Source organism: Chenopodium quinoa, unplaced genomic scaffold, assembly GCF_001683475.1.
Source record: "Chenopodium quinoa cultivar QQ74 unplaced genomic scaffold, ASM168347v1, whole genome shotgun sequence".
In the NCBI taxonomy this organism is placed as follows: Eukaryota; Viridiplantae; Streptophyta; class Magnoliopsida; order Caryophyllales; family Amaranthaceae; genus Chenopodium; species Chenopodium quinoa.
Genome location: NW_018743946.1, coordinates 3,443,246 through 3,467,683, shown reverse-complemented (window position 1 = coordinate 3,467,683; position 24,438 = coordinate 3,443,246). Strand labels below are relative to the sequence as shown.

The 24,438-nt window shown below is 34.2% G+C and overlaps 2 protein-coding genes across 5 annotated transcripts; both read left to right on the top strand.

Annotated features, from left to right (window-relative positions):
- The first annotated feature begins 444 nt into the window (after window positions 1–444).
- LOC110689007 (AUGMIN subunit 2-like) lies at window positions 445–11,215 on the top strand. Of its 3 annotated transcripts, none has more exons than XM_021865760.1 (8): window positions 445–612; window positions 703–753; window positions 1,185–1,318; window positions 2,107–2,229; window positions 4,626–4,730; window positions 8,298–8,366; window positions 9,012–9,125; window positions 10,437–11,215. In XM_021865760.1, exons 3-8 carry the CDS (start codon window positions 1,199–1,201, stop codon window positions 10,734–10,736), a joined length of 831 nt encoding a protein of 276 aa, XP_021721452.1. In that variant the 5' UTR covers window positions 445–612; window positions 703–753; window positions 1,185–1,198; the 3' UTR covers window positions 10,737–11,215. The 3 variants fall into 3 exon arrangements, with proteins under 3 accessions (XP_021721452.1, XP_021721451.1, XP_021721453.1); XM_021865759.1 differs by having other exon boundaries at window positions 447–612; window positions 1,120–1,318; XM_021865761.1 differs by lacking the exon at window positions 445–612 and having other exon boundaries at window positions 620–753.
- Window positions 11,216–16,524: 5,309 nt separating this feature from the next.
- Window positions 16,525–23,858, top strand: LOC110689006 (chorismate mutase 1, chloroplastic-like). Of its 2 annotated transcripts, XM_021865757.1 has the most exons (7): window positions 16,525–16,814; window positions 17,865–17,906; window positions 18,440–18,662; window positions 18,753–18,839; window positions 21,720–21,863; window positions 23,124–23,216; window positions 23,313–23,858. In XM_021865757.1, the coding sequence occupies exons 1-7, from the start codon at window positions 16,624–16,626 to the stop codon at window positions 23,553–23,555; spliced, it is 1,023 nt and encodes a 340-aa protein (XP_021721449.1). In that variant the 5' UTR covers window positions 16,525–16,623; the 3' UTR covers window positions 23,556–23,858. The 2 variants fall into 2 exon arrangements, with proteins under 2 accessions (XP_021721449.1, XP_021721450.1); XM_021865758.1 differs by lacking the exon at window positions 17,865–17,906.
- The last annotated feature ends 580 nt before the right edge of the window (window positions 23,859–24,438 follow it).

The window sequence follows — 24,438 nt, the reverse complement described above, 5'->3', positions numbered from 1 at the left end:
GATTGTTTGATTTGGTAAGCCATTATTTCTACTATGATATTAATGCATATGGATCTTTCTAATTAAAAAAATAAAAAATATAAACCAAATTAGTGCAAAGGAAAAGATTCCGTCCAAGTCAAAAATTTAGTTAGTTTTAGAATTTAAATTTAGAGTTCCCATTGGCTTTCAAATGTATGATTAGATTGATATTTATTAAATTAAAAAATATTAAAAAAAAAAAAAAAACTAAGGTTTAAGGAGTTGACATATTAGTACAATAGTTTAGACAAAGTTTAGGGAGTTAACCAGCTATAGGTTGCTATCTAAAAAAATGACCTCCAATCGCCTTAGTAGTGACTAACTTTTACAACTTTTAAGAGTTTAGTGAGTGAATTGCAACTTTTGGTAAGTTTAGGGAGTAGTTGTATGCTTTACTCAAATTTGAAGTCATGCGAATTTACCATTTTACCCCTTTGTTGGGCAAATTAACCACAGCAAATTGCTGGGCTGAGCGGCTGAGCCACGCTACTCCAATCCTAGCCCCCTCTCTCTCAACGGTCTCCATTGAAGCGCAGTTCACGTTTTCCGTTGAATCTAATACTTGTATCCTCCATTGAAGCAGCTTCTGAGGTAAAATGGTTTGTTTTTGTTATCATCATATCAATTTCACAATCTAGGGTTTATCTTTGATTTAATCGCACTCAACATTCTCCATTGAAGCGCACTCAACGTTCTCCATTGAAGCGCAGTTGATGTTCTGCAGCTTCTGTGGTAAGTTGTTTGGTTTTTGTAATCGTCATATCAATTTCACAATCTAATTTAATTGTCAGCGCATTAAGTGTTGGGTTCCAAAATCTCAACGATTGGTTCTGAATTCTAAGATAACCAAAATTATGAGCCTAACTTGATTATTGAATCCTAAAATTATGTGATTTTTCGAATCGAATTTGGTTGATTATGTATTGCACAACCATTTAATGGTAGGATTTAACCCGTGAATCAAACATCTTTGGTTCGAAAATCTCAAATGTTGGTTCTGAATTCTGAAATAACCAAAATTATAAGCCTAATTTGATTATTGAATCCTAAAATTATGTGATTTTTCGAATCGAATTTGGTTGCTAATGTATTGCACAGCCCTTTAATGTTAGTATTCAACCCTTGAATCAAACATCTTTGGTTTGCTGGATTGGGTGATCAAGTGTAAAAGCTAAAAATGTCTACTGGAAGCGACACTTCATGGGTTGGGAAGAAACCATTGAGGCGAGTTGGTGGCATGTCAGATGCTCTATCCATTGCTTCCGATCTTGGTTTCAATGTCTCTACTCCTCCACAGGTTGCCCCTTCTTTTCACTATTATTACTCAATTTTCTTAAAATTATGCTACTTTTTTCTATCTGGATTGATTTTGATTATATGGAATAATCACTTTTGGTTCACGTAGCCCACCCCACTTATGGGATTAAGGCTTCGATTGATTGATTTGATTGCTCATAGTTATATGAATATAGTCATGTTAGTATGGCTGTGAGTTTTCAGTTAAATGTATTAGAGGAGTTGGGAAGATATGTTAGTTTGAGTGACAGGAGAAGTGAGCGTAATCTAAGCTTTCTTTATATGTTTTCAACGTTATGTATGAGACTGAAAAATGATCTTCCAGGGATTGTTCTTGAATTCAGAGGGCTTTTTTCAGAATAGGAAAGCTATCTCTCCTAGGTTTCTCGTGAAGATTAATTTGGGCAAAGTGTATGAGACTATGATCTATCAATTCAGGGGTTAGTTGAGATTCATACTTCATTCATGAAATTTGCTAGATAAGAAGAAAGGTTTTAGGGAAATATATCTCATTTATAGAGGAAAGGGCCTGTGGAGGGGGCACAAGAATCTTTGCTGAGGTCTACCATCATCCCGATTACAAGTTGCTGACTTTGTTTACGGAATGATATTTTATGAGTCGCGTAGTGTGCCTTTTTCTATTATTTCCTTAATGCTACTTCCGTTACTTTGAATTGTTGCCTTTTTGTTTATGTTTTACATATTTTCAGTGCGCATATTGAAATAACTCATTGTACAGCTGTATATATGCGTCAACTTAGTTTTGTCCCTGCCTTATCTTTTTAATAGGAAGCTCTCCAAAATCCATCTGCCACTGGGGAGAAGAGTGATGATCTGGTAAGGGTTTTAAGAGACCTTACAGCAGTTCAGAGGAAAATTGCAGATTTAGAAGTAGAATTACGAGGCAGAAAGGTTAGAGTTTATCCATTGATTTTTATAATCTTTTTACTGGTTATTGTGGATGGTAGCCTCATCAATGGATGCATGATGTGTGTGTGCGTGTTATTTGTTGTATTTCCGTGGTTTTAGAATTCCACCAAAATGAAATAGTGCTTTCTAGTTTATGTATGCTTAATGGTGGAACTAATTCCGTTTAATTTTTTCGGAAATTTCACCAAATGCCCCCGAGTTATTTTTTTATTCACCATATACCCATAACATTTTTCAAATTCACCATATACCCCTGAATTTAACAAAAATGTCACCATATTCCTAAATGACTAATGGACGTTAACTCCGTTAGTCATTAGGGCTAAGTATGCCACGTGGCAGGATCTTATTGGTTGTCTTTTCAATTAATTAAATTTTAAAATAATTATTCATTTTTATTTTTTTTTAAAAAAAAGAAAAACCAACCCCACCCCAACCCAACCCCAACCACCGCCTGTCACTGTCACCACCCTATCCAGCCACCCTTCCCCCGATTAGCACTCTCTTTCTCTTTCGAAAATCCCTCCGCTCCCCATTACCGACGACCAAAGGCCCCTTCCCCACACCGGAGAACCCAAATCGGTTCATCTATCCCCTCCAAGCTCCACTATTTTAACCACCACGCCAGAACCCGAAATTAAAATCCCCAAAAATCGTAATCTAGGGTTTTGATTTTGGGGTTTTTAGGGATTTGGGGTGGTGTTTCACGGCTAAGGGGGCGACGGCAACATAGGGGAAAGGGTCTAGATTGCCGGCGAAGGGGTTTTGGGGCGTGGTGGATGATTTTCGGCGGTAGTGGGATGCTGCGAGAGCTATCAACGATTCAAGGTGTTTCGGGGTTTGATTCAAGGGGTTTCGGGGTAGCGAAAGGGGTTTTAGGGGTGGCAGAGGACATGTTGTGATGGTGGGGTGGCGTCGGCGGAAGGAAATGGGTGGCGTCGACGGAGGACAGATGTGGCAATGGCGGGGTGGCGCCGGCAGAAGGTGGCCGGCTGACATGTGGGCTAGAGGTGGTTCTCTTAAAAAAAAATAAGTTTTGTTAAAAATTAAATAATAAAATAATTTTAAATAACCAATAAGATGCTGACACGTGGCATACTTATCCCTAATGACAAACGGAATTAACTGTCGTTAGTCATTAAGGGCATTTGGTGACAATTTTGTAAAACTCAAGTGTATATGGTGAATTTGAAAATTGTTATGGGTATATGGTGAATAAAAAAATAACTCAGGGGCATTTGGTAAAATTTCCGTAATTTTTTCCTACCTGGCCTTCACCTTGTAAGTGATTCATGCACAAGGTTACTTGGTAAAATATCGCGCTACACAAATTACAGGTTTCTACTCATTTGTAAGGATTATACATTGGATACCCATTAAAGAGGGTCAATAGTGTTCACCTCTCCACATATCAAACATGCATTAAGTGATTTGTGCAAAAGATTTGGTTTAATATCGTGCTCCACAAATCACGGGTTGGACTGGAACACTGAGTGGATTATAAAGTGATTATACAAGTGGGAATGCATACAAATTACCCATCATTTTAATTGTACTAGTATTGTGTGAGCAAATGAAGATAAATTTGTTTTTTTTTTTGGGGATTCAGTAAACTAAATAGCCAGGGAAATTTTCAACGATTTTGACAAATTTCAAACTTCAACATCATTTGATGGTTCAAAGAGGTTAGAGTGGGTTGAGTTAAAAGAGATATTAATAAGGGAATGTAGAAAAAGTATGGAAATAAGAAAAAGATGGTTGATGCAGAAGAAGAATGAAGAAAAATAGGTGAAGATAAAATTAGAAAGACATGTTTAATATAAATACCCACTAATGTTATACAACTTCCACATCATTTGAGTTGCTGACGATCACTGCCAAGACAAGGAGTTATCTCAACAAATTTCTGAGTGCATTTTCCTTCCCACATCTTGGTTATATCTACATTTCTAATTCTATCCATCAAGGTGTTCCCATACAACCATCTCATTATAACCAGTCCCTAATATTGTAAATGATGAGTGCTCCCTCATGATGTAACCACATAATATAGTTAAAGGTGTGATGGATATAATTTTCACTTCAACATTCCGTATATGGAAAAGGCATTATGGCTCAAAGGGTTACTGCCAAGTGCCGACTATTAGATATAGGTTCTTTATCGTATTTTTTGGATATTTATATTCTATGACCAAAGAATGAATGTGTAGAAGGTATGGCTGAACATTGCTTTTTAATTTCTAATAATAGTGTATGTCTGTTTATCCAGTTTTATGTTTTGGAGCCAATAAATCTTGTATTCTTGTGGCAGTAACGTGTTTGTTATAGTTTGTTCTGACCATTTACAGTCAACTGAACAATTCATGTTTCCTTTGTAGGATGACAAGAATGTGGCATATTTAACACATGTGACCGAAATGGAAAAGAAGATAGAGACTTTAGCTAGAATCACTACTATATTGAAAGATGTGATTCAAAATAAGGTATCACTTTTTTCTGGATTATCCATGCTATACACTATTCAAATAAATATTATAATTTTTTTTTTGAAGACAAAATATTATTAGCTATATGCTATGGAGTATGGACCACTGTGAATTTTGGTGTGTAAAATTGGCCTTTTCTGTTTTACAGGTTCAACCATAACTCTATAGACTATAGTGTACTTGTCACTCTAGAAATGAATGATTTATCAAGTTTTCAATTGCTAAAATTTGTTGATCGTAGGAGTTGGACAGGCAATTAATAATTTGACATGGCTAATTAATGAATAAGCTACAATTCTTGTCCTAGAAAAATTTGCTGTTTCTAAAAATGATGCTATACCCTTCTTGAACCGTGCTAACATAATTTATCAACATTTGGTAACATAGGGAGTAGTGAATCATCTACTGGTTTTGTCATGTTATTGTTAACTTGTTGATGCTTTAGCTAGAGAGGGATGGAGACTTTGGCATCTAGGGAAGAAAACGCGCCGTATTTGGACTTTCTATACGTGGATTCTGATCTGCAAATCCCAAATTTTCAGATTTTAATCTAGATCTAGATTCGTATCCACATGTAACTTTTTCGCTTTTATTAAATTGATTTATTTTAAGAGTTTTTATTTTATTTTCTTTAGCCAATAGATAAGTATTATTAGTTCTGCCCATCATCTTACATGCTTAAGCTATCAAATTTCCGAAATGGTAAATAAAAGCAAAATAAAGTTTTTAATTCACAAAAGTTACTACCCTTTGTTTTGAAATAATAGACACTTTTAGGCGCATAATAAAGAAAATAGAGACATGTGAGTGTGATGAAAGTAAGTGGGCTGTGGTGAGTAAGGTAAAAACATTTCAATGTTAGTATGTCATGTCATATCCAAATAAGGAAATATGTCGATTATATGTAAAACAGCCAAAAGAAATAATTGTATTACTTAATATGAAATGGGAGGGGATAAATTTTAAAAGAACAGAGTATATAAATTTTAATAGTCCATGAGAAACATTGAAAGTATTAGTATCATTATTACTATCAAAGTCAAATCAAATAATATACCTCCTCCACTTTTTTATTTGCACCATTTGGATTTTTGCACTATTCGCACATCCCTCTTATTTGCTGTGTTTATACATAAGAAAAAAAAAATATATATTTGTGGTATTTTATTGGATTTGTGTTGATTTGTACTTTTCAAATATCAAAAATCTATAATTATACTAAACAAAATTAAAGATATTAATGTTTAAAAGTTTTGCATTGGCAAGCGTGAAACTCCAAATAGCGCAATTATTAAAAAAAAAAAAAGAAAAAAAAAAGATGGAGTATAAATTTTATAAAATTGTATCATAAAATACAAAGACATTAAAGACTGATCCACAGGTCGGATCCGGATCTCAAAAATAGCATCCTAAACCCAATCCATTATATACAGGTTGACGTTGGGTCCCAATTTTTTAATTCTAGATTTCTTCAAACAGATCCGGATCTAGAGCATATTCCATTTCTAATATCCACTCACAATTTTTGTTAGGAAATTGTGCACCATATTTTGTCTTTGCCAATTGAACTCCATTGTTGACATGCTCTTTTTCATGTTGTTTATGATTTCTGTTCTCTCTTTTATTTTGTATCACTTTTTCAACATTGGAATTTGATCTTAAAAATATGATGAAAGTGACATAAAATCGATATTAATTGCTCTTTACAATAGTTAGTGCTGTGGCAATGTTAAAATTATTCAGAGTTGCTGCAGCAGTGCAGCGGTACTGCAGCCCTCGGCAGTAGATGGTTTGATTTTGCTAGCTTTGTCTACTAATTTTTTTATTTAATCAATGTTAAAATTAATGCCATCTTTGTTAAGACAGTATTAATTTGGCTTGTCTTTTTCATATCTGGCATATGAAGAGTTCTCTCCCCAACCTTTCATAGAAAGCAGGGGTAGATTGAATGCTGATGTCCTGGAGATATAATGAGCTTTAATGTTTTTGAGGCTTTTTGCATAAACTTTTTTGTATTTTCTCATGATTGTGACATTTTCGAATTAATTGCCAAAAAGAAAACGTAGAAAGTGTGTTTCTCCTCTTCGCGAATGGAACTTGTTAACATTCATGAACATGTAGATAGTTACTACATGACATCTCTTCCAAATTGAGATATCATGAGATAATTGTCTTCTTACTACTCTATCAAGTTCTAGAGTAAAGTTTTTTTTTATCTATTTGTTGCCATCTTTTCTTTTATATCCTACATTTCAGTTGACATGCTGAATTTTGATACTATTCAGTATTTGCAAACTGTGCTTTGACGAGCTTTTGTGATTTATAGATAAGAAAAAAGTCACGCGGATCTTGTTAAATTCTTCTCTCTGTGTACTTCTAAAATATCAACTTTTAATAATTCTAACTTGCTGATAATTACCAATATTTATGGTTGACTATATGCATTGACAAACATGGTAAACGAAACATGTCAATTAATTTGGAATGAAGTAGCTTCTTATTGACTGGAAAGGCTTAGGATTAAGGGCTTTGTGATAGGTCATGTATGTCAAAATCCACGGTTATGAAATAGAATTAATAAGGATATGTGTTATCCAATTTAAAGTTTAGCATTTTCAAAGAGTGCAACCTTTTTTCTTTTTTACTTGGTTTTTTTATTTTATTTTATTTTATTTTATTTTTATTTATTTATTTTTATTTTTTATTTTTTTGTGTGTGGGGGATTTAGAAGTGTCTTTGTATGTTATTGCATTTATTCAACTCTCTCAAAGCTATTAGACTGAGCTGCATTTACATTAAGTAAATATGACAGCTATATACTCCGTATATATCATTTGTGCATTGCTTATTCCTTCAAAATCCATATGAGCATGAGTATATGATGTTTCAAGATAAAGGTGTCCCTGATTAATTAGATTTTGTAATAGTATGCTAATACAATCCTGTAGTTAACTCAAGGCTGATAATCTACTCCAACATGAGCTAGGCAGCTTGGGCTAGTGTCATGCATAAATTCAAAGACTTCCAAGAAAAATTCTGACTGCCCATCTACTGCAGCAGGCGTGCCTAATAAAAAATCCCAATTACAATCTGAGAAACTGTGAAATTGCTGGCAATTGATTTGTGTATGTGCCTAAAGAAATATGGCTTATTAACCCACCAGAGCTATTATGTGTCTCTTTTACTCTGTTATATAAATCAGCTTCTTTACAATTGCTCTGTCAGGGTCACTTTTCTCAGGAAAACAGGGTGATGGCCATCTGATGGTTTCCACTCTGCATACTGTTGGCACCTAGCTCACTTTTTAACAGAAATAATGGCTTCCTACTCTAGTTTAGTGGCATACACAGCTACACACTGTAGGCTATTGTTGTGATATCTTTATTAAGCTTTTTTCTCCATTAACTTCGACACTTGGGTTATATTGTCCTGCCTGTGGTTGTGGAGAGTCTGTTGGATCAAAACATGCATTGAAGTTGTTCGGCACATGAGAGCTATGGTTGAATTATTTGTTTGTGTTACCCAAAGTTTGATTTTTTCTTTCATTTTATCATAATTTTTCAGGATCGTATTATTGCCCGTCTTCAACAGCCTTACTCATTGGATTGCATTCCCGTGGAAGCAGAATTCCAGGTTTGTAATTAGCAAGTTTTCTAAGACAGTACATTACCTACTGGAAGAATATGCCTGACTGTTATATAATTCTGCTTTAGTGGTTGTTTTAGTAGGAATTCTCCATGTGTGGCTCTTGAGTTACTGCATTTCTGCTTTAAACTTTGAATTGCTATCACTTTGCTTTTTGGTTCTTGAGTTACTGCATTTCTTGTCATGATATTCGAAAATCCAGGGCTGTAAATAAGCTAATATTGCATACAACTCGCAAACAAGCTCGCTTAAAAATTTGTTTATTACTGAATAATGCTGAACAAAACTTCTAGGCTCGTTAAGTGTACAAGCCAAGCTTGGACCCTTCATTTTTCTCATTAATGTTCGTTAACACTTGTCTCTAGTGCGAGAATAACTCGTTTTATTAGCTCGGTGTAACTTGTTCAAGTTTGAATATATTTATTTCAACAGTTTAAAAAAACTAAAACTTTTCCTTGGGATTTTTTTATGGAATAAATTCTACAGACGAGTGTTTCCCTTGGTATGTTCCCATATATGATTTGGCCTTTTATTTTTTGTACCTGAGCAATTTATATGCTTGGTTTGTATTTTGTGGATACTGGGCTTTATTGGGTTAATGCGCTGTTCTTTTTCTTGGCTTGATGTTTACAGAAGCAATTCTCTGAATTACTAATGAAAGCGGCTAGTGATTATGGTGCGTTGTCAGCATCAGTTGCAGATTTTCAGTGGAGCCAAAACTTTAAGGAACCACCTTCAATTTGGGCTGTATGTTCCTGAAATTTTTCTTAATTTTAGTTGGAATAATATGGGTGATGACATTTTTGTTTTGTACTGTCATGTACTAGTATTTTCTTCATTTCATAGTCTGATGCTTTCCGGCTTTGTAAGGGCTCATTTTTTTTTTCTTTGTAAAGCTTTTGTTTTTATGAAAAAAGTGAAGAGAGATGTTAACCTAAACATTCTCCTGTCACAATGGCAAGCACATCAATGGACCTTTTTTCATCTTCTGAGCGCTGGGGAGGGCTTCATTTACTGAAACTTGTTAATGTGGCTGAAAAACGTAGCTGCTTGAAGACTGTAATTACGTACATTTTAATTTCATATATCTGCTGTTGTGGGAGAAGTGAATCAGCTACATATGTGTGGAAAGTACCAAAAAAAAAAAAAGAAAAGTCTTTATAGAAGTTGGAGAAAGCTATTTCATATGATAGTATAGGTGGACCTGAGAGAAAAGTAGCTAAGATGGAATAAAAATCAGCAGGTACTTAAGTAGGCTTAGTAAAAAAAATTTTGTCTTTCATTTGACGTGATTAAAAGGATGCTTAAATTTGGTTGATTATCACTATGAGTTTGATATGACACAATTATTTGCAAATTTGTAGAAAGTGATAAATATACAATAATTTTTTATTTATTATTATTTTCTTTATTATTTATCAAATAGGCCTTAAAGATGTCTGCTTTAAGTTGCTGAAAAATTGATTGAAAAATAGTTTGGTGATATTGATTGTTGTAAAAATTTCAAAGATCACGTGTTTGATGCTCCCAAATCCATTGTGCTTGACCTGATATCCTGTATACCTCTACCTCTTTCAGCATGTCAAAGTTGGGTTCCATAAGTAAACAATTTCTAGAAAGTAAATTTAATAGTCTTTGAAACTTTGCATCTAGTCACGCTTGTCATGTAACCAGATTACTAAAGTGTGTTCCTAGCCCAGTGAAGTAATTTAAAATTTGTGGGTGCTTTTTGTAGGCAAATATTGCTTGCTGATTTGCTGCTATCTAAGAGATAGCAAGACAGATTGATTTGAGGCATATATTCTTTGATAGAAATGATAAATGTTTCATTATTGGCCTATTGGATAGTGGTTGCTCAGTTTCTGATTTTATCTTGTCATGCATTAAGTGCAAGCCTTAATGTTGAGATTCTTTGATAGGAAGGATTATGTATCATTGTTGGGTACTGGTTTCTATCAGTTTCTGATTTTATTGTCATGCAATAAAAGCAAGCCTTTAATGTTTGTTTCATTATCTACCTCCTTGTCCTTACTGTTCCCTTCCTAATCTTTAATGTAGGATATGCTGCGTCCAATACCTGTTGCTCTAGCATCATGCACTCGGTTTTTTGAAGCTATGTCAGCAATGAGGGAGTCATTTGCCACCCTGCAAAAGCTGAGGACGGGTCGCTCTTCTGCCAATTCCCTTCCCTCAACACCTGCCAGGAATCCTTCTCAAAGTTCAACAGGGGAGTCTGATTGTGTGACTCCGCCTCCTTGGAGAAATGATCTTAGCTTTAATGATATAGCTATAAATAGCACACAGAGTCAAGAAGTGGAGCAGCAGGAAGGGGACATTTTTGGTGAAGCTACTGAGTAAGACAGTACAAGCTACAAGAGGTTCTCGTGGCCTCCAGTTATAACAGTTTGGAAGTGATTTGATGTGTAATGTCTTGTGTGCAAGGGTTATTCAGTCGTGTGCTTTCTATTTGAGCAATGGGTGGAGTAATGGTTGTAATGAAAACTTTAGTTGTATTAAGAGCATTTGTTCTCCGTCATAGTTTTAGAGCCGACTGTCCCGTGATTTCCTGCTTTGTTGAAGGAGATCCTTTGAGCAGGCCAGTACAACAGAGGCCTCCTTAGAAAGCCTACCCGCTACACTTCTTCAAGAATGTATATCCTGCGCAGCTATTGTATCATATCTGTACTTTGTAGGATTTTGGGGTTATTTGTGATGAAATGTCTCCTCTGCGGATGACCGAAAATGTTAGTTTAGACAAGTTCAAATTCTATCACTGTTTGGCATGCAAATGGAATTGAATTATACTCTAATTTTTAATCTAATATCCTTCCCTATTATTCTTTTAATCTAGCATAAACTAATACTTGATCCAAACCAAAAGGTAAGGCTTGGCTTTTGGGCTTATTTGTAGACATTTTTCAAGGTGAATATTAGTATTGAATTGGTGATTAAGATTAGCTTAATCCCAACTTTTATTGTAAATGAAATTTGGGTAGTTCTCATACTTGTATAAAATTAAATTGCTATTGAATGATTATAGAGGTGCATCTTATGTAGAGGAAGGTTGGTGATGTTTATGAGTTGGAAGTTACATGTTGATGGCAAAGATGAACAAAATCAGTATATTGTAAATTGGGAGACCATGGATGAATTGGAAGGTTGATGGTGATGTTGAAGATGCATAAAAATTGGGAAACCTTGTCAATGGCTAAAAAAATATGTAGCTACTAGGGCTTTCATTGGTCCAAGACCAGACCGACTCGGACTGGACCGAAGACAAAAATTAGAATTTTAAGAACCGAAGACTGATTCAAGAATTTTTTAAAAAAGCATTCTAATTTTTTATTAATTTTATGGAATAATCAAAAACAGTAAAGGAAAATATACACTTAACATCTTTTTTTTTGTTATTTTTGTATATTTAGTACAAAAAAGTTCATAAATTTAAAGTTTTCTAAGTTTATTAAGAGCAACTCCAATGGCAAGCTAATTGACAAATTAGCTTGCCATGCCATCTAAGATTGCAAAGCTATTATTCCTGCTAGCTAATTCATACCACAATAGTTAGGCTAATTAATATTTAGATTTTTCAGCTTTATTTTTTAAATATTAGTATTTTATTAGAGACAATTAATTTCTTAGCTAATTAGCTTAGCTAAGCTAATTTGCTTGGCATTAGCTTGACCAAGCTAATCATTAAATATACTCCAATGGTTGGGCTATTAGCTTGAAAATTATTAAAATTGCAAGCTAGTCCTTGAAAGCAACCATTGGAGGAGGATGCCCCATTTTCTCATGGTGAGAAACAAATTTTGTTTATCAGATGGCATTTTCATAAATAAATCAACAACTTTATTCAATTGTGGAGCCCACAATAATGAAAAGGTTGTTGATTTATTCACGAAAATGCCCCCATAAGAAACATATTTCGTTTCTCACTATGAAAAACATGGAATTTCCCCCATTGGAGTTGCTTTAAGGATAATCTTAACCATTATTTAAGGTTTCACGCACATTTTTAATTAAAAAAATCGGTTCATTCGGTCAAAGACCGGTTTTTATAGTATTTTGGACCGGACCGGACCGAAGACCTGGAAAATAAATTTCTAGACCCGAAGCCCGGACCGATTAATTTGGTCCGAGGTGATCCGGTTCATTTTTTCGATCCAGACCGATTTATGAACACCTCTACTAGTTACTCCATACTATATAATTGAATTAAATCTCAACCATTCATTTGAGAGAAATTTTCAAATTTGATTAATGTTACCAAAATCATAAATATCATAGTAATTGTTCTTATAAATAGCTATTGGCATGACCTTAACTTATTTTTTATAAAATTTAATCATTTAAAGTGCGTAGTTATTTATTTATTTTTATTACTTAATATTCAAATATCTGTAATATTATGGACTATGGAGTATATAATTAAAGACAATTATAAATGTATTAAATTACCTTTTATTTGATTTCTAAACAGCATGGCTTGTATTAAATGATATAGCTTACACTTCAATCATAAAATACTTAGTTACTTGTAAAGCGAAAACCAATAAAATCAATTACTTTAACGACAATAATTAATAAATTAAATTGTCTTTATTATATCTTTTTCACAAACATCGCATTTCTTTAGTTTATCTACAGAAAATGACTAGTTTGTTACAATCGTTTTCAAGGTGATGCTATGTGGCTAAATCCTCATAGGAAAATATGTTGTCAATTCAATTACTATACAACTTTCAAGCTATGTAACAACTATATAATAATCTCTTATCGGAAACAGAACTATATATATTTAAGTTGTTGAATTAACATACAGATGGATTCAAATACTCATTGAAGCAAAGTAGGAAACAACTTGCCACTTGTCATATGTTGTTTGCCGCTTGGTGTTTTCATTTGACGCTTTCATAAATAAAGACAACGAGTTTGAAGTATACTCTTCTACGTTTGACTAAAGAATTAGTGAGAAAGATAGCGAACAAATTAAAAGGACTACTAGTTTAGTAGTTTCACTAAAGCAACACTAGTTTGTTTCAATCAACTTTCAACGTCGCGTATGCGCATAGCAATTTCCAACAAAAACATCTCACGAAGCCAACTCACTATACTTTCTCACCTCAGCTCTTACAAATTTAATTTTGACCATCCACATACAACACTACACCGACAAAAAAAAAAAAAAAAAAAAAAAAAAGAATCCCGAGTCTTGATACAGGCATGTTCTCCACTTCTTGATACAAGCATACTTCCACCACTTTTCCAACTAATTAGTTGAGCAACATTAATTTGTTTCAATCAATTTCCATCTTTATGTATGAGCATAGCAATTTTCACCCAAATTCCTCACGAATCCAACTCACCATATTTTCTCACCTCCTACTAACTTAATTTTGACCATCCACACACTACACTACAACGGAAGGAAAAAAAAAATCTTGAGTCTTGACACATGCACGCCCTCTACTTCTTGATACAGGCATGTCTTCTCCAACTTGTTAATTGAGCAACATTAATTTGTTTCAATCAATTTCCAACGCCGTGTATGTGCATAGCAATTTTCACCAAAAACACCTCACTAAGCCAACACACCATACTTTCTCACCTCACACAAACTTAATTTGACCATCCACACACTACTCTACACCGATAAAAAACTAAATAAATAAATTAACTCTTGAGTCTTGATACCGGCATGCCCTCCACTTCTTGATACTAGCATGCCTTGATCACTTATCCAATTTGTTATTTGAGCAACATTAATGTGTTATATTCAATTTTAACTGTTGCATATGCATTTAGCAATTTTCACCAAAAACCCCCTCATGAAGCCAATTCACCTTACTTTCTCACCTCTTTGAAAGTTAATTTTGATCATCCACACACTACACTATACAGGCAAAAAAAAAATAATAATAATAAAAAAGAAAGAAAAAAAAAACTCGAGTCTTGATATAGGCATGCCCTCCATTACATGTATGTCACAATCACTTCTCCAACTTCTTAGTTGAGCAACATTAACTTGTTATATTTAATTTTTTTATGTGCATTACAATTTTTACCAAAAACACTTCACAAAACCAATTCACCTTACTTTCTCACCTCTTTAGAACTTAATTTTGACTATCCACACGCTACATTATACAGACCCTTAAAAAAAAATCCGAGTCTTGATATAGGCATGCCCTCCACTACACGCATGCCTCGATCACTTCTCCAACTTCTTAGTTCAACAATTTTAATTTGTTACATTCAATTTCCAAAGTCGCGTATGCTCATGACAATTTTCACTAAAAACACTTCACGAAACCAATTTACCTGACTTTCTCACCTCTTACAAATTAAACTTAAGTTTGACCATCCACACAATTACACTACAGAGACAAAAATAAATAAATAAATAAATAAATAAAAAATCTTTAGCCTTGTACAAACATGCCTCGATCACTTCTCCAGCTTGTTAGTTGGTTTTACCTGATTTCGCTATTATTCTCATTAATATATGAGTCTACATAACATGGGTGAACAATCTAAACACACTTCAAATTCGGTGTTTTATGCAGCCATGCCCGGAAAAAAAAATGCTAATCAATCCTCGATTTCTAATCCTTGATATCTTTTCCAATTTCGTTGACCATTTCTACTTTTTCGCTATCTTTCTCATCAATTTACAAGTCAAAATGAGAGAGCATATTTCAACCTTAATGTCTTAATAAAGGTCCGTTCGATAGAAAAAAAATAAAATCTCCTAATCAATCTTCAATCTCAATTTCTCTTGTATAATTTTATTAATCTTTTCTACTATTCACCATATCTTTCTCAACTTCCCAGTCAAAAATAAAAGACCATATTTCAACCTCGATATCTTATTATAGGCATTGAGGCTAGGGCTGGCAAACGGATCAGGTCGGGTCGGGTTCGTGTTCGGGTCACCTAGTTTCGGGTCAGCAAACCCCCAACCCGACCTGATCCATTTAACTTTTTCGGGTTGGAATTCCTAACCCGAACCTGATAATTTCGGGTTCGGGTCAACCCGAATTTGACCTGATGACCTGATTTTTATTTTATTTTTTTTTTTTTTTTTTTTTTTGGGCTAAATCAAATTTCAGAAAATTCACAAGTCTTCATTTCAAAACAAAATAAACAACAAAGTAACAAATATCCTAAATTCCTTAATTAGAAATTACAAACCAAAAATATTTTTATTAAAAATCAAACCTTACAAATCATACATTATAGGATGTATATAAGAAAAAGATGAGAATAGTAAACATCATCAGCTTCATCACACTCTTACGTCCTTTCACTAATTATAACTTAGCCTTTGCTACTAGATATCATCAGTAGTGTCGCCGCCGCCTCTCATATTTTTATAATTTATATGCGTGGGAATTGTTTGTCCTTCCTTATTCTTGAACTGCAATATGGATCTCCATTCTCCACTATTGAAGAGTGAGAAAAATAGAGAGGAAAATGAAAATATGAGAGAATGAGAGAAAAGAACCTCTTGCGGCTATGAGAACTGATTCGTGAGGTTGAGAATATTGAGAGGAGTGAAAGTGTGAGAGGATTTTAGGGTTTTAGTTTTTATTAGGACTTAAATATGGGCTTGGGCTGTTTCCTCTCCTTCAGTATTGTGGTTTTTTTTTTTTTTTTTTTTTTTTGCTATTAACTTATTTCGGGTTAGATGGGTCGTTTTCGGGTTGAAAATTCCAACCTTAACCTGACCCATTTAATTATCAGGTCGGGTTCGTGTCGATCCATTTAAGTTTCCGGGTCAAGAATCTCAACCCAAACCCGCTATTTTCAGGTCGGGTTTTCGGGTCGGGTCGATTTTTGCCGGCCCTAATTGAGGCATGCCTTCCACTTCTTGGCTTTACCCTTTCACATACCTACCTCTTCCTCTTCTTTCTTCTTTCGCCACCTAACTTTTTAGTTTCGTAATTTTTCCGCCTCTTATAGTCATCTCCCACTATTTTCCACTTTCTCAATTTCTAACGTCTCTTCTCTTTTCATACTTGTGTGTGTATATATATATATATATATATATATATATATATATATATATATATATATATATATATATATATATATATATATATATATATATATATATATATATATATATATAGTACATTGTATTTGCATAATCCACTGTTTTCCATCAACTATATTCTCCAATATTCTTCCCCTTCTTCTTCTGCTTAAATCTTGACCTTGGTATCTCTCTTCTTCATCAATGGAGGCAAAACTGTTGATTTCAAAACCTCAAACTCAAGCTTATTTTAGGACTAACCCAGAAAAATTAAGGATACCCTTTAATCTTCTTCCTTATCAGAATGGAAAAAATTGCAGCTTTAGCTTTTGCAGGAGGACAAATTCGTCAATTAAGGGCATTCAATCTTCTAATGTTTCTTCAATTGTTGCTGGGTAAAAAAAGCATTTCTGCTCTTTTACTCATTTTTTTATTAAAAAAAATATTTCCCCATGTTTTTTAGTGATTAATTTGATGAATTATTGCTGCTACATTGCTTTATTTGTTCTATTATTTGGTTTGCTTTTTGGTAATTTGAGAATTTGCTGCTTGTTATTTTTTATAATGTTTGGTGTACTGGTCGAAGTTTAAATTTATTTAATGTTTGTCTTTTGCTTCAACTCTTGGCTTTATTGGGTGGTTGTGCAAATACTTTTAACATTTTATATGTACTTGTTGATTATTGAATCTATTGATGTTTGTCTTTTGGAATTGAGTTAATTGTTTGTGTTAGTGGACAGTATAGTTTTTGAACCTGTTAATCTGCTGACTGTGGTTAAAATGGAGCCAATGTTGTTGGTTTGATCCTATATCTCCACAAATAGAAAGATGTAACTAGCTGATTAAGTTGGAAGATATGTTATAATTTAGGCTTGTTTTGGTGAAAAAAGGACAGAAAAGTTTGTTTTCTGAAACAATTTCTATAGCCCCTTTGGAGAATGTGTGGGAAAAGGGTTTATCGGAACATTTTGTAACGCGTTCCTAAGAGAAAATGACATGAATGAGATGGAAGATGAACTCTTCCAGACTAGTCGCTGCCTAGATTAGGAGTCCTATGATTGATCCTGCCCCAGAAAAGGAATCTACAGATTATCTCTAAATTGCCTATGGAGTCTATTGATTCTTTTTGATTTGCCTTTGGTATGTGTTGATTATATTGATTCTCTTTAATTACCAATGCAATCTCTTGATTCTCTCCAAATGCCTATGCAAAGGATTTATTTACTAGGAAGAATATGGTTCTATGCATAAAGCTCCCAATGGAATTACATTGATTCTCTTTAATTGCCCATGGAATCTCTTGTTTCTCTCTCCAAATGCCTATACAAAGGATTTATTTACTCAGAAGAATATGGTTCTATGCTTTACCTAAAAGCTGTATACAGTCTACACAACTATAATTTTGTTAAACTAACATTTTTTTTTTTTTTTTTTTTTTTTCCCAGAATTACTACAGTTGTCTGTCTGATTAAGCTGACAAGTGACAAGTAACAATTACTGAACTACAATTTGTTCATGCAAACACCGTGATGGATTTTCCCCTGGTCTTTCCAGTTAGCAAAATTTATTTCTGTTATAAATTTAGCAGCCTTTGATGTTCCTATCTGTTGTCCCTAATATCAGTTTGTTAATAGTGTACCCTATACCCCTACCTGTACCATCAAAGAATGTTGGTAAATGGTAATGCCACTATTTTGAAAGGATTTACCAAAAGTGGCTGATGTCATACAAGTGTCCAACATTTGTGCTTTAAGATGTTTGGAATTCTTCTCTAAAATACACTTTAATAGTTTAATGTCATAGTAGTAGGCATATAAAATGTTGGATATCTCTCGGATGAGAGGGCCAGGGGATAAAGGAAGAGCCTGATGAGAATAACCATAATGGAAATATAAGTTCTCATACTAATGTTTATGGAGGAAAATATATGGCACAACTTACTGAATTGATTGTGATGTTTTTGAAGTATCAATGAAATTCTAGTGAAAGTTGAATTAATTTAAGACTTCAACTTTTGTAGCGTACAACCTAAGACAAGAATTGATGAGAGTGAAAGCTTGACCCTAGATGGTATTCGGAACTCCTTGATTCGGCAAGAAGATAGTATCATATTTGGTCTTCTAGAGAGATCGCAATTTTGTTACAATGCTGACACATACAATCCTGACGCGTTCCCTTTGCATGGCTTTCATGGGTCTTTGATTGAATTTATGCTTAAGGAAACTGAAAAGCTTCATGCGCAGGTATCATAAAATTTGAAGTTCTCAAGTATAACTAGATAGAAATATAATAATGTGCTTGACTTCTAATTTTTATTATCCCTTTGTATTTAGGTGGGAAGATATAAGAGCCCAGATGAGCATCCTTTTTTTCCTGAGGATTTACCTGAACCATTATTGCCACCTATGCAATATCCTCAGGTAATGAAGTATTTTTAACGTATCTCCCATTTTTCTTTCTCAATGTTGTTATTAACATTTAGTTATTGAATGACAAACAATTATGGAGTCATCACCATCCTCTAATCCTTTTACTTTTTGATTAACAACTTGGCAGTCACTTATGTGGAAATAATTGTATGCAATTATGTATGCCATCCATCCTGCTAGATTTTTGATTTATTAAAATAGAAATTCATGAACTCTTGAAAAAAAAAACCGTGTATGATTTATTCGTGAGTGTAGGGTGGAAGATATGAAACTTAAGAAAACAAGACTTTTAATAGACAGGAAAATAAAACTAAGGCTTTGTTCTTTTCACTCTAAAAGTAAATATGAAATTTAAAGTCCGGGTAAGGGTTACCTACTTTTAATAGACAGGGTAAATATGAAATTTAAAGTCCGGGTAAGGGTTACCTACTTTTAATAGACAGGAAAATAAAACTAAGGCTTTGTCCTTTTCACTCTAAAAATAGATATGAAATTTAAAGTCCGGGTAAGGGTTACCCAAGTTGAATTTAAGACTAAGTTCAATTAATTTCAGTTAAGGGTCAATAAGCTTAGGTAACTTTTGGAAAAGGGCTTGTAAGTTCAGATAGTGGTTTTTAAAGGTAAAATTAAAAAAAAAAAAAAAAAGAAGGTAATTTTATGCCTTCATTTTGGTATTGAGGAGGATTTTGTTATAGACTAATCTTAGGAGAGGCAATTTGGGAAGTGTAGTATTATTAGGTTAGTAATCTTTAGCTTTAGTATAAATAGAGAGAGGGAAGAAAGTAGAAGACAGAAATTTGGAGTAAATCTTTAGAGACTTGTCATCTCAAATTACTATTATGAGAGTGCTGACCTAAAAGTCAATAATAGAGATTGGCATTTGCATCCTAAAGTTGTTAGCTTTTACAAATCCCTGATTTTCAACATTTTCAATCAAGGATTTGATCCTTTCTCTCTTTACTCTGTGTTAAAGGTGTGTGTGAATGTGTGATAGTCCAGCAAGCATGAGTCTATCACAAATGCTCTCACTGATTCTAAGGTGTGAATGGGGGATTTATCCAGATTCTCTTACATGTTAATCTTTACTAGTTTGTGTGAATTGCTCTCCTCAATTCCCAGCTTTTAAGTCAAGCTAAGTATGGAAGATTAACACTGATGACATGCTCCAAATACATAGGTTGAGGTGGGTTATTTAATTGGACATATACTTGTTTGCAGTGCTAATAGTAGTCTTGTTCACTCTTTTTTTTCCAACATGAGATGACTAGTACCTCTGGAGTAGTTTGTTTGCTGTACATGAAGAGTCTTGGGTATTCCCTTTTGAGGTTATGAATTGGTTGCAGATTTATTTTTGAAGACTTGGTAAGGAGAGTTTTCTATGGTGCAATCCGCATTGCCTTCATGGCAAATGTGTGGTATGTGTTCCTGGAAAGCTGGAAATAAACTCCTATGTCTTTTCTCAAAGCTCTTTGTCTTCTGATTTGTGGTGGAACAAAGTCACTTATTCAGTGTCATTATGGACTAAGGCGTTTGGAGCTTACAAGAGTTACTACTTACTATTGGGGAAGTTCAACGAAATTGGGTTATTCTGTAAATTTGGTATTTTGAGAGGACAGATTTCCCTCTTTTCTAGTACTACTTCTTCAACTGTTAATATAATTCATTTTTCCTGTCAAAAAAGTTATGCTAGATATTGAAGTACGTCATAATAAACTCATGCTCTTGATTGAATAGTTTTCTTTTGATAGATCATGTAACTTTATAAGATGTCAATATATTCCATTTGAGACAACATATAGATCTGTAGGGGATCTAAAATAAGCCAGCTTCTTTATACTTTTGTGAGAAAGGCTTTTAAATCAGCATTTGTAGACTAAACTTAAATAGGCTTTGCTTTAACAGGCTGTATCATAGTGGAAGCTATTGTTCAAATATTATGTAGCCTGTAATAGTTGAACTAGTTGTTTTGTGACTTTTGTCAAGAGATATTAACTTAACTTTTGAATGTCGGGATAGATCATAACATTCTTACTGACAAAGCATAATAACAGCCTTGAGACAAATATGTTCAACTAATTGTATCTTAAATATAGTGTGATGCCTTATATTGTATTTTTTAGGTTGATGAATTCAATGGTCCATCCACTTAGTAAAATGTTAACTTATGAATGGTAATACACTAATACCTGTCCTGAATACTCTGTGTTTGTACTTATGTGTAAATGAAATCAGCTTTTACTTATGTGTAAATGAAATCAGCAAAATACTGCGTGAGAGTGAGAGACTTGTGGGAGTTACTGGGTGGGAGTCAACAGAAGCCGCCTGGAGCCTGAAGAGGAAACAAAAGACTTATTTTTCCCTTAATTGGTTAAATCATCAATTTCTAAGCACTTTGCTGGACATTCACCAGCTCCGCGGCTCCGCCCACTTTTCACTTGTGAAGAAATTCATGAAAGAATCTTGATTCATATTAAAGGAAAGAAAATGAATGAGACTTTGGAATGCTGCTTGCTCTGATCAGTCAAACACAGGGGGGAAAAAACCCCTAAATTTTTAGAAAATGGAAGTATAGGGCATGGCAGAATAAAGAAGATGCAACTATTAGCTTGAAATTCATACAATTTCATTCAAGTCTTTAGTGTCTATGCTTTTAGATGGTAGTATAAAAAATTGTTTATAGAAGATGCATTAATCAAGAGAAATACTATATAAGCTTCCCTTTCTCTTTCAGATACAATGGATGTGATCTTAAGATCTTATATGTGTAGTGTAATGCTGTCTGATGCAAATTAAAAGTTATTGATTGTTTATTGGTTGAATTGTGTTGGTCATTTGTTCTGATTATGTCAACTACTGCTGCTTTATATGTAGGTTCTCCATCCACATGCTGATTCAATTAATATAAACAAATTAATTTGGGATATGTACTTCAATGACCTTCTGCCAAGACTTGTAAAGGATGGAGACGACGGAAACTGTGGTTCTTCTGCTACTTGTGACACAATATGCTTACAGGTATGAATACTTAAGCTAGTTATCTACCTTCACAATAGTTGCATTTAGTTATCGTGATTTGGTGTGACAATATAATCAAAAGAAAGTTTTTACAATAAGCTGAGTTTTCACTTTAATTTTAGGAGAAATGGACATTTACACGTACTTTAAGTTTCTAGATTCATGGGTTGCTGGTAAGAGGTTTCTGTAGTACTCTGCCACTTTAGGTTTCTAGATTCATGGGTTGCTGGTAAGAGGTTGCTGTAACCTTCTCTTCTTGCATAATTTTATCTCCAATTGAGCTATGTTATTGTCCTAACAGCATCGTAATCTGAGGCTCATATCTGCTGTATTATCTTGTTTGGAGAACTTTGGTAGTTCCCTTTTCCCAGTAGTCTGACGGTCTCTGACCACATTAACAACTGCCATGGAAAGATTCTGCATTGGAGTTCCTACTTCCTAGGGAGGTCTATGTGTACTACAACCTTACTTTTGTGAACCTTTCGTAATCGGGTTGGAATGTCTTATAATCATAATAACCATAGAGAAAGAGACTTATACACCTCAAATGTGGAGTTTTCCTGCACATCCTCCCCACTTTTGCTCATGGGAGGGATGCTTCAATTTTACCTTCTAATCAATGTATATATTGTAAGTTAGTGTTCGCAAAGCAATGCAATGTTGAGAGTCCAAAGTGTATTCTGCATAAATAGTACTCTTGTTTTTCTATTAACAGAATGCTTGTGTTACCTGGAGACTTTTAATAAAATCCCTGCAGACTGCAGCTTTAATCTCTCCTTTTCCTCCAGCTGTTAGGTTTGGAGTACACAGATAAGTGAGCAGATTTACACCTTAGAACACACTTTTACTTAACCTGCTCTAAAGGATATATATGGAGTACATGTTCATCTTGGTAGAACCACTCTAATAGCTTCGATTATTAAGAGTTTAGTCTGCATATATCACTAAGGCCAGGACCTTTACAAGCTCATCATTTCTACTTTTGGCTGCTGTATTTTAGTCATGCAAAGTTTCTGCACTACTTCTGTATATTTAATGATCATATTGCTGGCAAATCACTAATTTGATATTGAGACTTGAGGCAATGAACTGGTTTTTATAGGACAAACTGCAGCAAATATAAAATTTGCCGTGAAGGATTGGTGGCATTGATCACAGAACCTTCAGTAAAATATGAATGAATATATCTGTAGTTTTGTACTTCTATCTGTGAGGACATAGTGCTGAACATTTCTGTTAAGTTCATCTTCTTTCTTGCAGGCACTCTCTAAAAGAATACATTATGGTAAGTATGTGGCAGAGGCAAAGTTTCGAGCTTCACCTGATATCTATACAGCTGCTATTGCGGCACAAGTAAGAGTTTATAAATCTTACACATTAACAAATAAATATTTGTAGCTAGTTTGGCTCTAGAAGCTCTTCTCTGATGTTGGTACTCTAACTTTGCAGGATAAAGATCAATTGATGAATTTGCTGACATATGAGGCAGTGGAGCTAGCTGTACAGAGAAGAGTTGAAATGAAAGCCAAAACATTTGGACTTGAGGTGCCTGTCAACCCAGATGCTATTGGTGACGAGTCATGCCCCGCTTACAAGATCAAACCTAGCTTGGTTGCCAATCTGTATGGGAAATGGATTATGCCTTTAACAAAAGAGGTTCAAGTTGATTACTTATTAAGAAGGTTGGATTGAACTTAGCCTCATTTTCCTAGAGTGCGATGAGATTATACAATCAAACTCAGCATTTTTTTGATTGTTTGTATCAATGTGAACTATGGATGATTCGATGGGCATGATATTGTACGGGTTTAATGTATAGCTCACTAGCTTGTATAGCCCTTGACCCCTGTGTAACTGTTTCCTTAATGACTGGGGAAAAAATGATAAATTGATGAACTCGTGATTTCATGAACCATTAGTGTAGCCCCAAGAGAAGGCATTCTGTACTTTGTTAGTTGTCAGTCTTGGTATGGTTAAGCTCTTTTCTGTTTGTTACAGGACTTGTCTATAGAATTGTTTGTGGCATTGCATTTCTAAAAGATTGTTCATTCAGACCGTTCATTGTTTTGGTGATATAGCACAGATAGGTTCACAGTTCGAGATCAGAATGTATGATTGGTTAGTTCTCTGGACAGGTAACTGTTAAAGCCTGAAAAACTGTGTCGTCTTTAGATAAGCTTAAGCAAATGGGGTGTGATATGGCTTTTAAAGGTAATGAAAGCAAGGGAGGGGCAACGTTCTACTTCTGGAACTGCAGGACAAGTTCTTAATTGGAACTTGCTGTCACACTTGTTTGTTACTTGCTGGAACTCGCAGACTAAGTTCTTTTCTAGAACTTGCTTCACTTGCACTCCTGTTTGGAAGATGTTCACTGTGTACATGTTAGGGAACACCTCATGAACCTAATAGGGATCATGCTCCGACTCTTGTGGGAAAGCCGGCCGAAAGTTCCTTCTGGATCACTCATGAACCTATTATGTATGTTGAAATAGGGGTGGTGCAATAAAAAAATTTGGTACTTAAAAAAGGTAGTTTAGTAAATAAAAAAACATAAAAAGGTGGTTTTTTCTAAAAC

Excerpts from the sequence above, each read along its gene's own strand:
- LOC110689007 (XM_021865760.1), top strand. The coding sequence starts at position 1,199 with ATGTCTACTGGAAGCGACACTTCATGGGTTGGGAAGAAACCATTGAGG. Across the intron at positions 1,319-2,106 it reads ATGTCTCTACTCCTCCACAG|GAAGCTCTCCAAAATCCATC; the intron begins GTTGCCCCTTCT and ends TCTTTTTAATAG. Across the intron at positions 9,126-10,436 it reads AACCACCTTCAATTTGGGCT|GATATGCTGCGTCCAATACC; the intron begins GTATGTTCCTGA and ends TCTTTAATGTAG.
- LOC110689006 (XM_021865757.1), top strand. The coding sequence starts at position 16,624 with ATGGAGGCAAAACTGTTGATTTCAAAACCTCAAACTCAAGCTTATTTT. Across the intron at positions 16,815-17,864 it reads GTTTCTTCAATTGTTGCTGG|AATTACTACAGTTGTCTGTC; the intron begins GTAAAAAAAGCA and ends TTTTTTTCCCAG. Across the intron at positions 17,907-18,439 it reads ATTAAGCTGACAAGTGACAA|CGTACAACCTAAGACAAGAA; the intron begins GTAACAATTACT and ends CAACTTTTGTAG.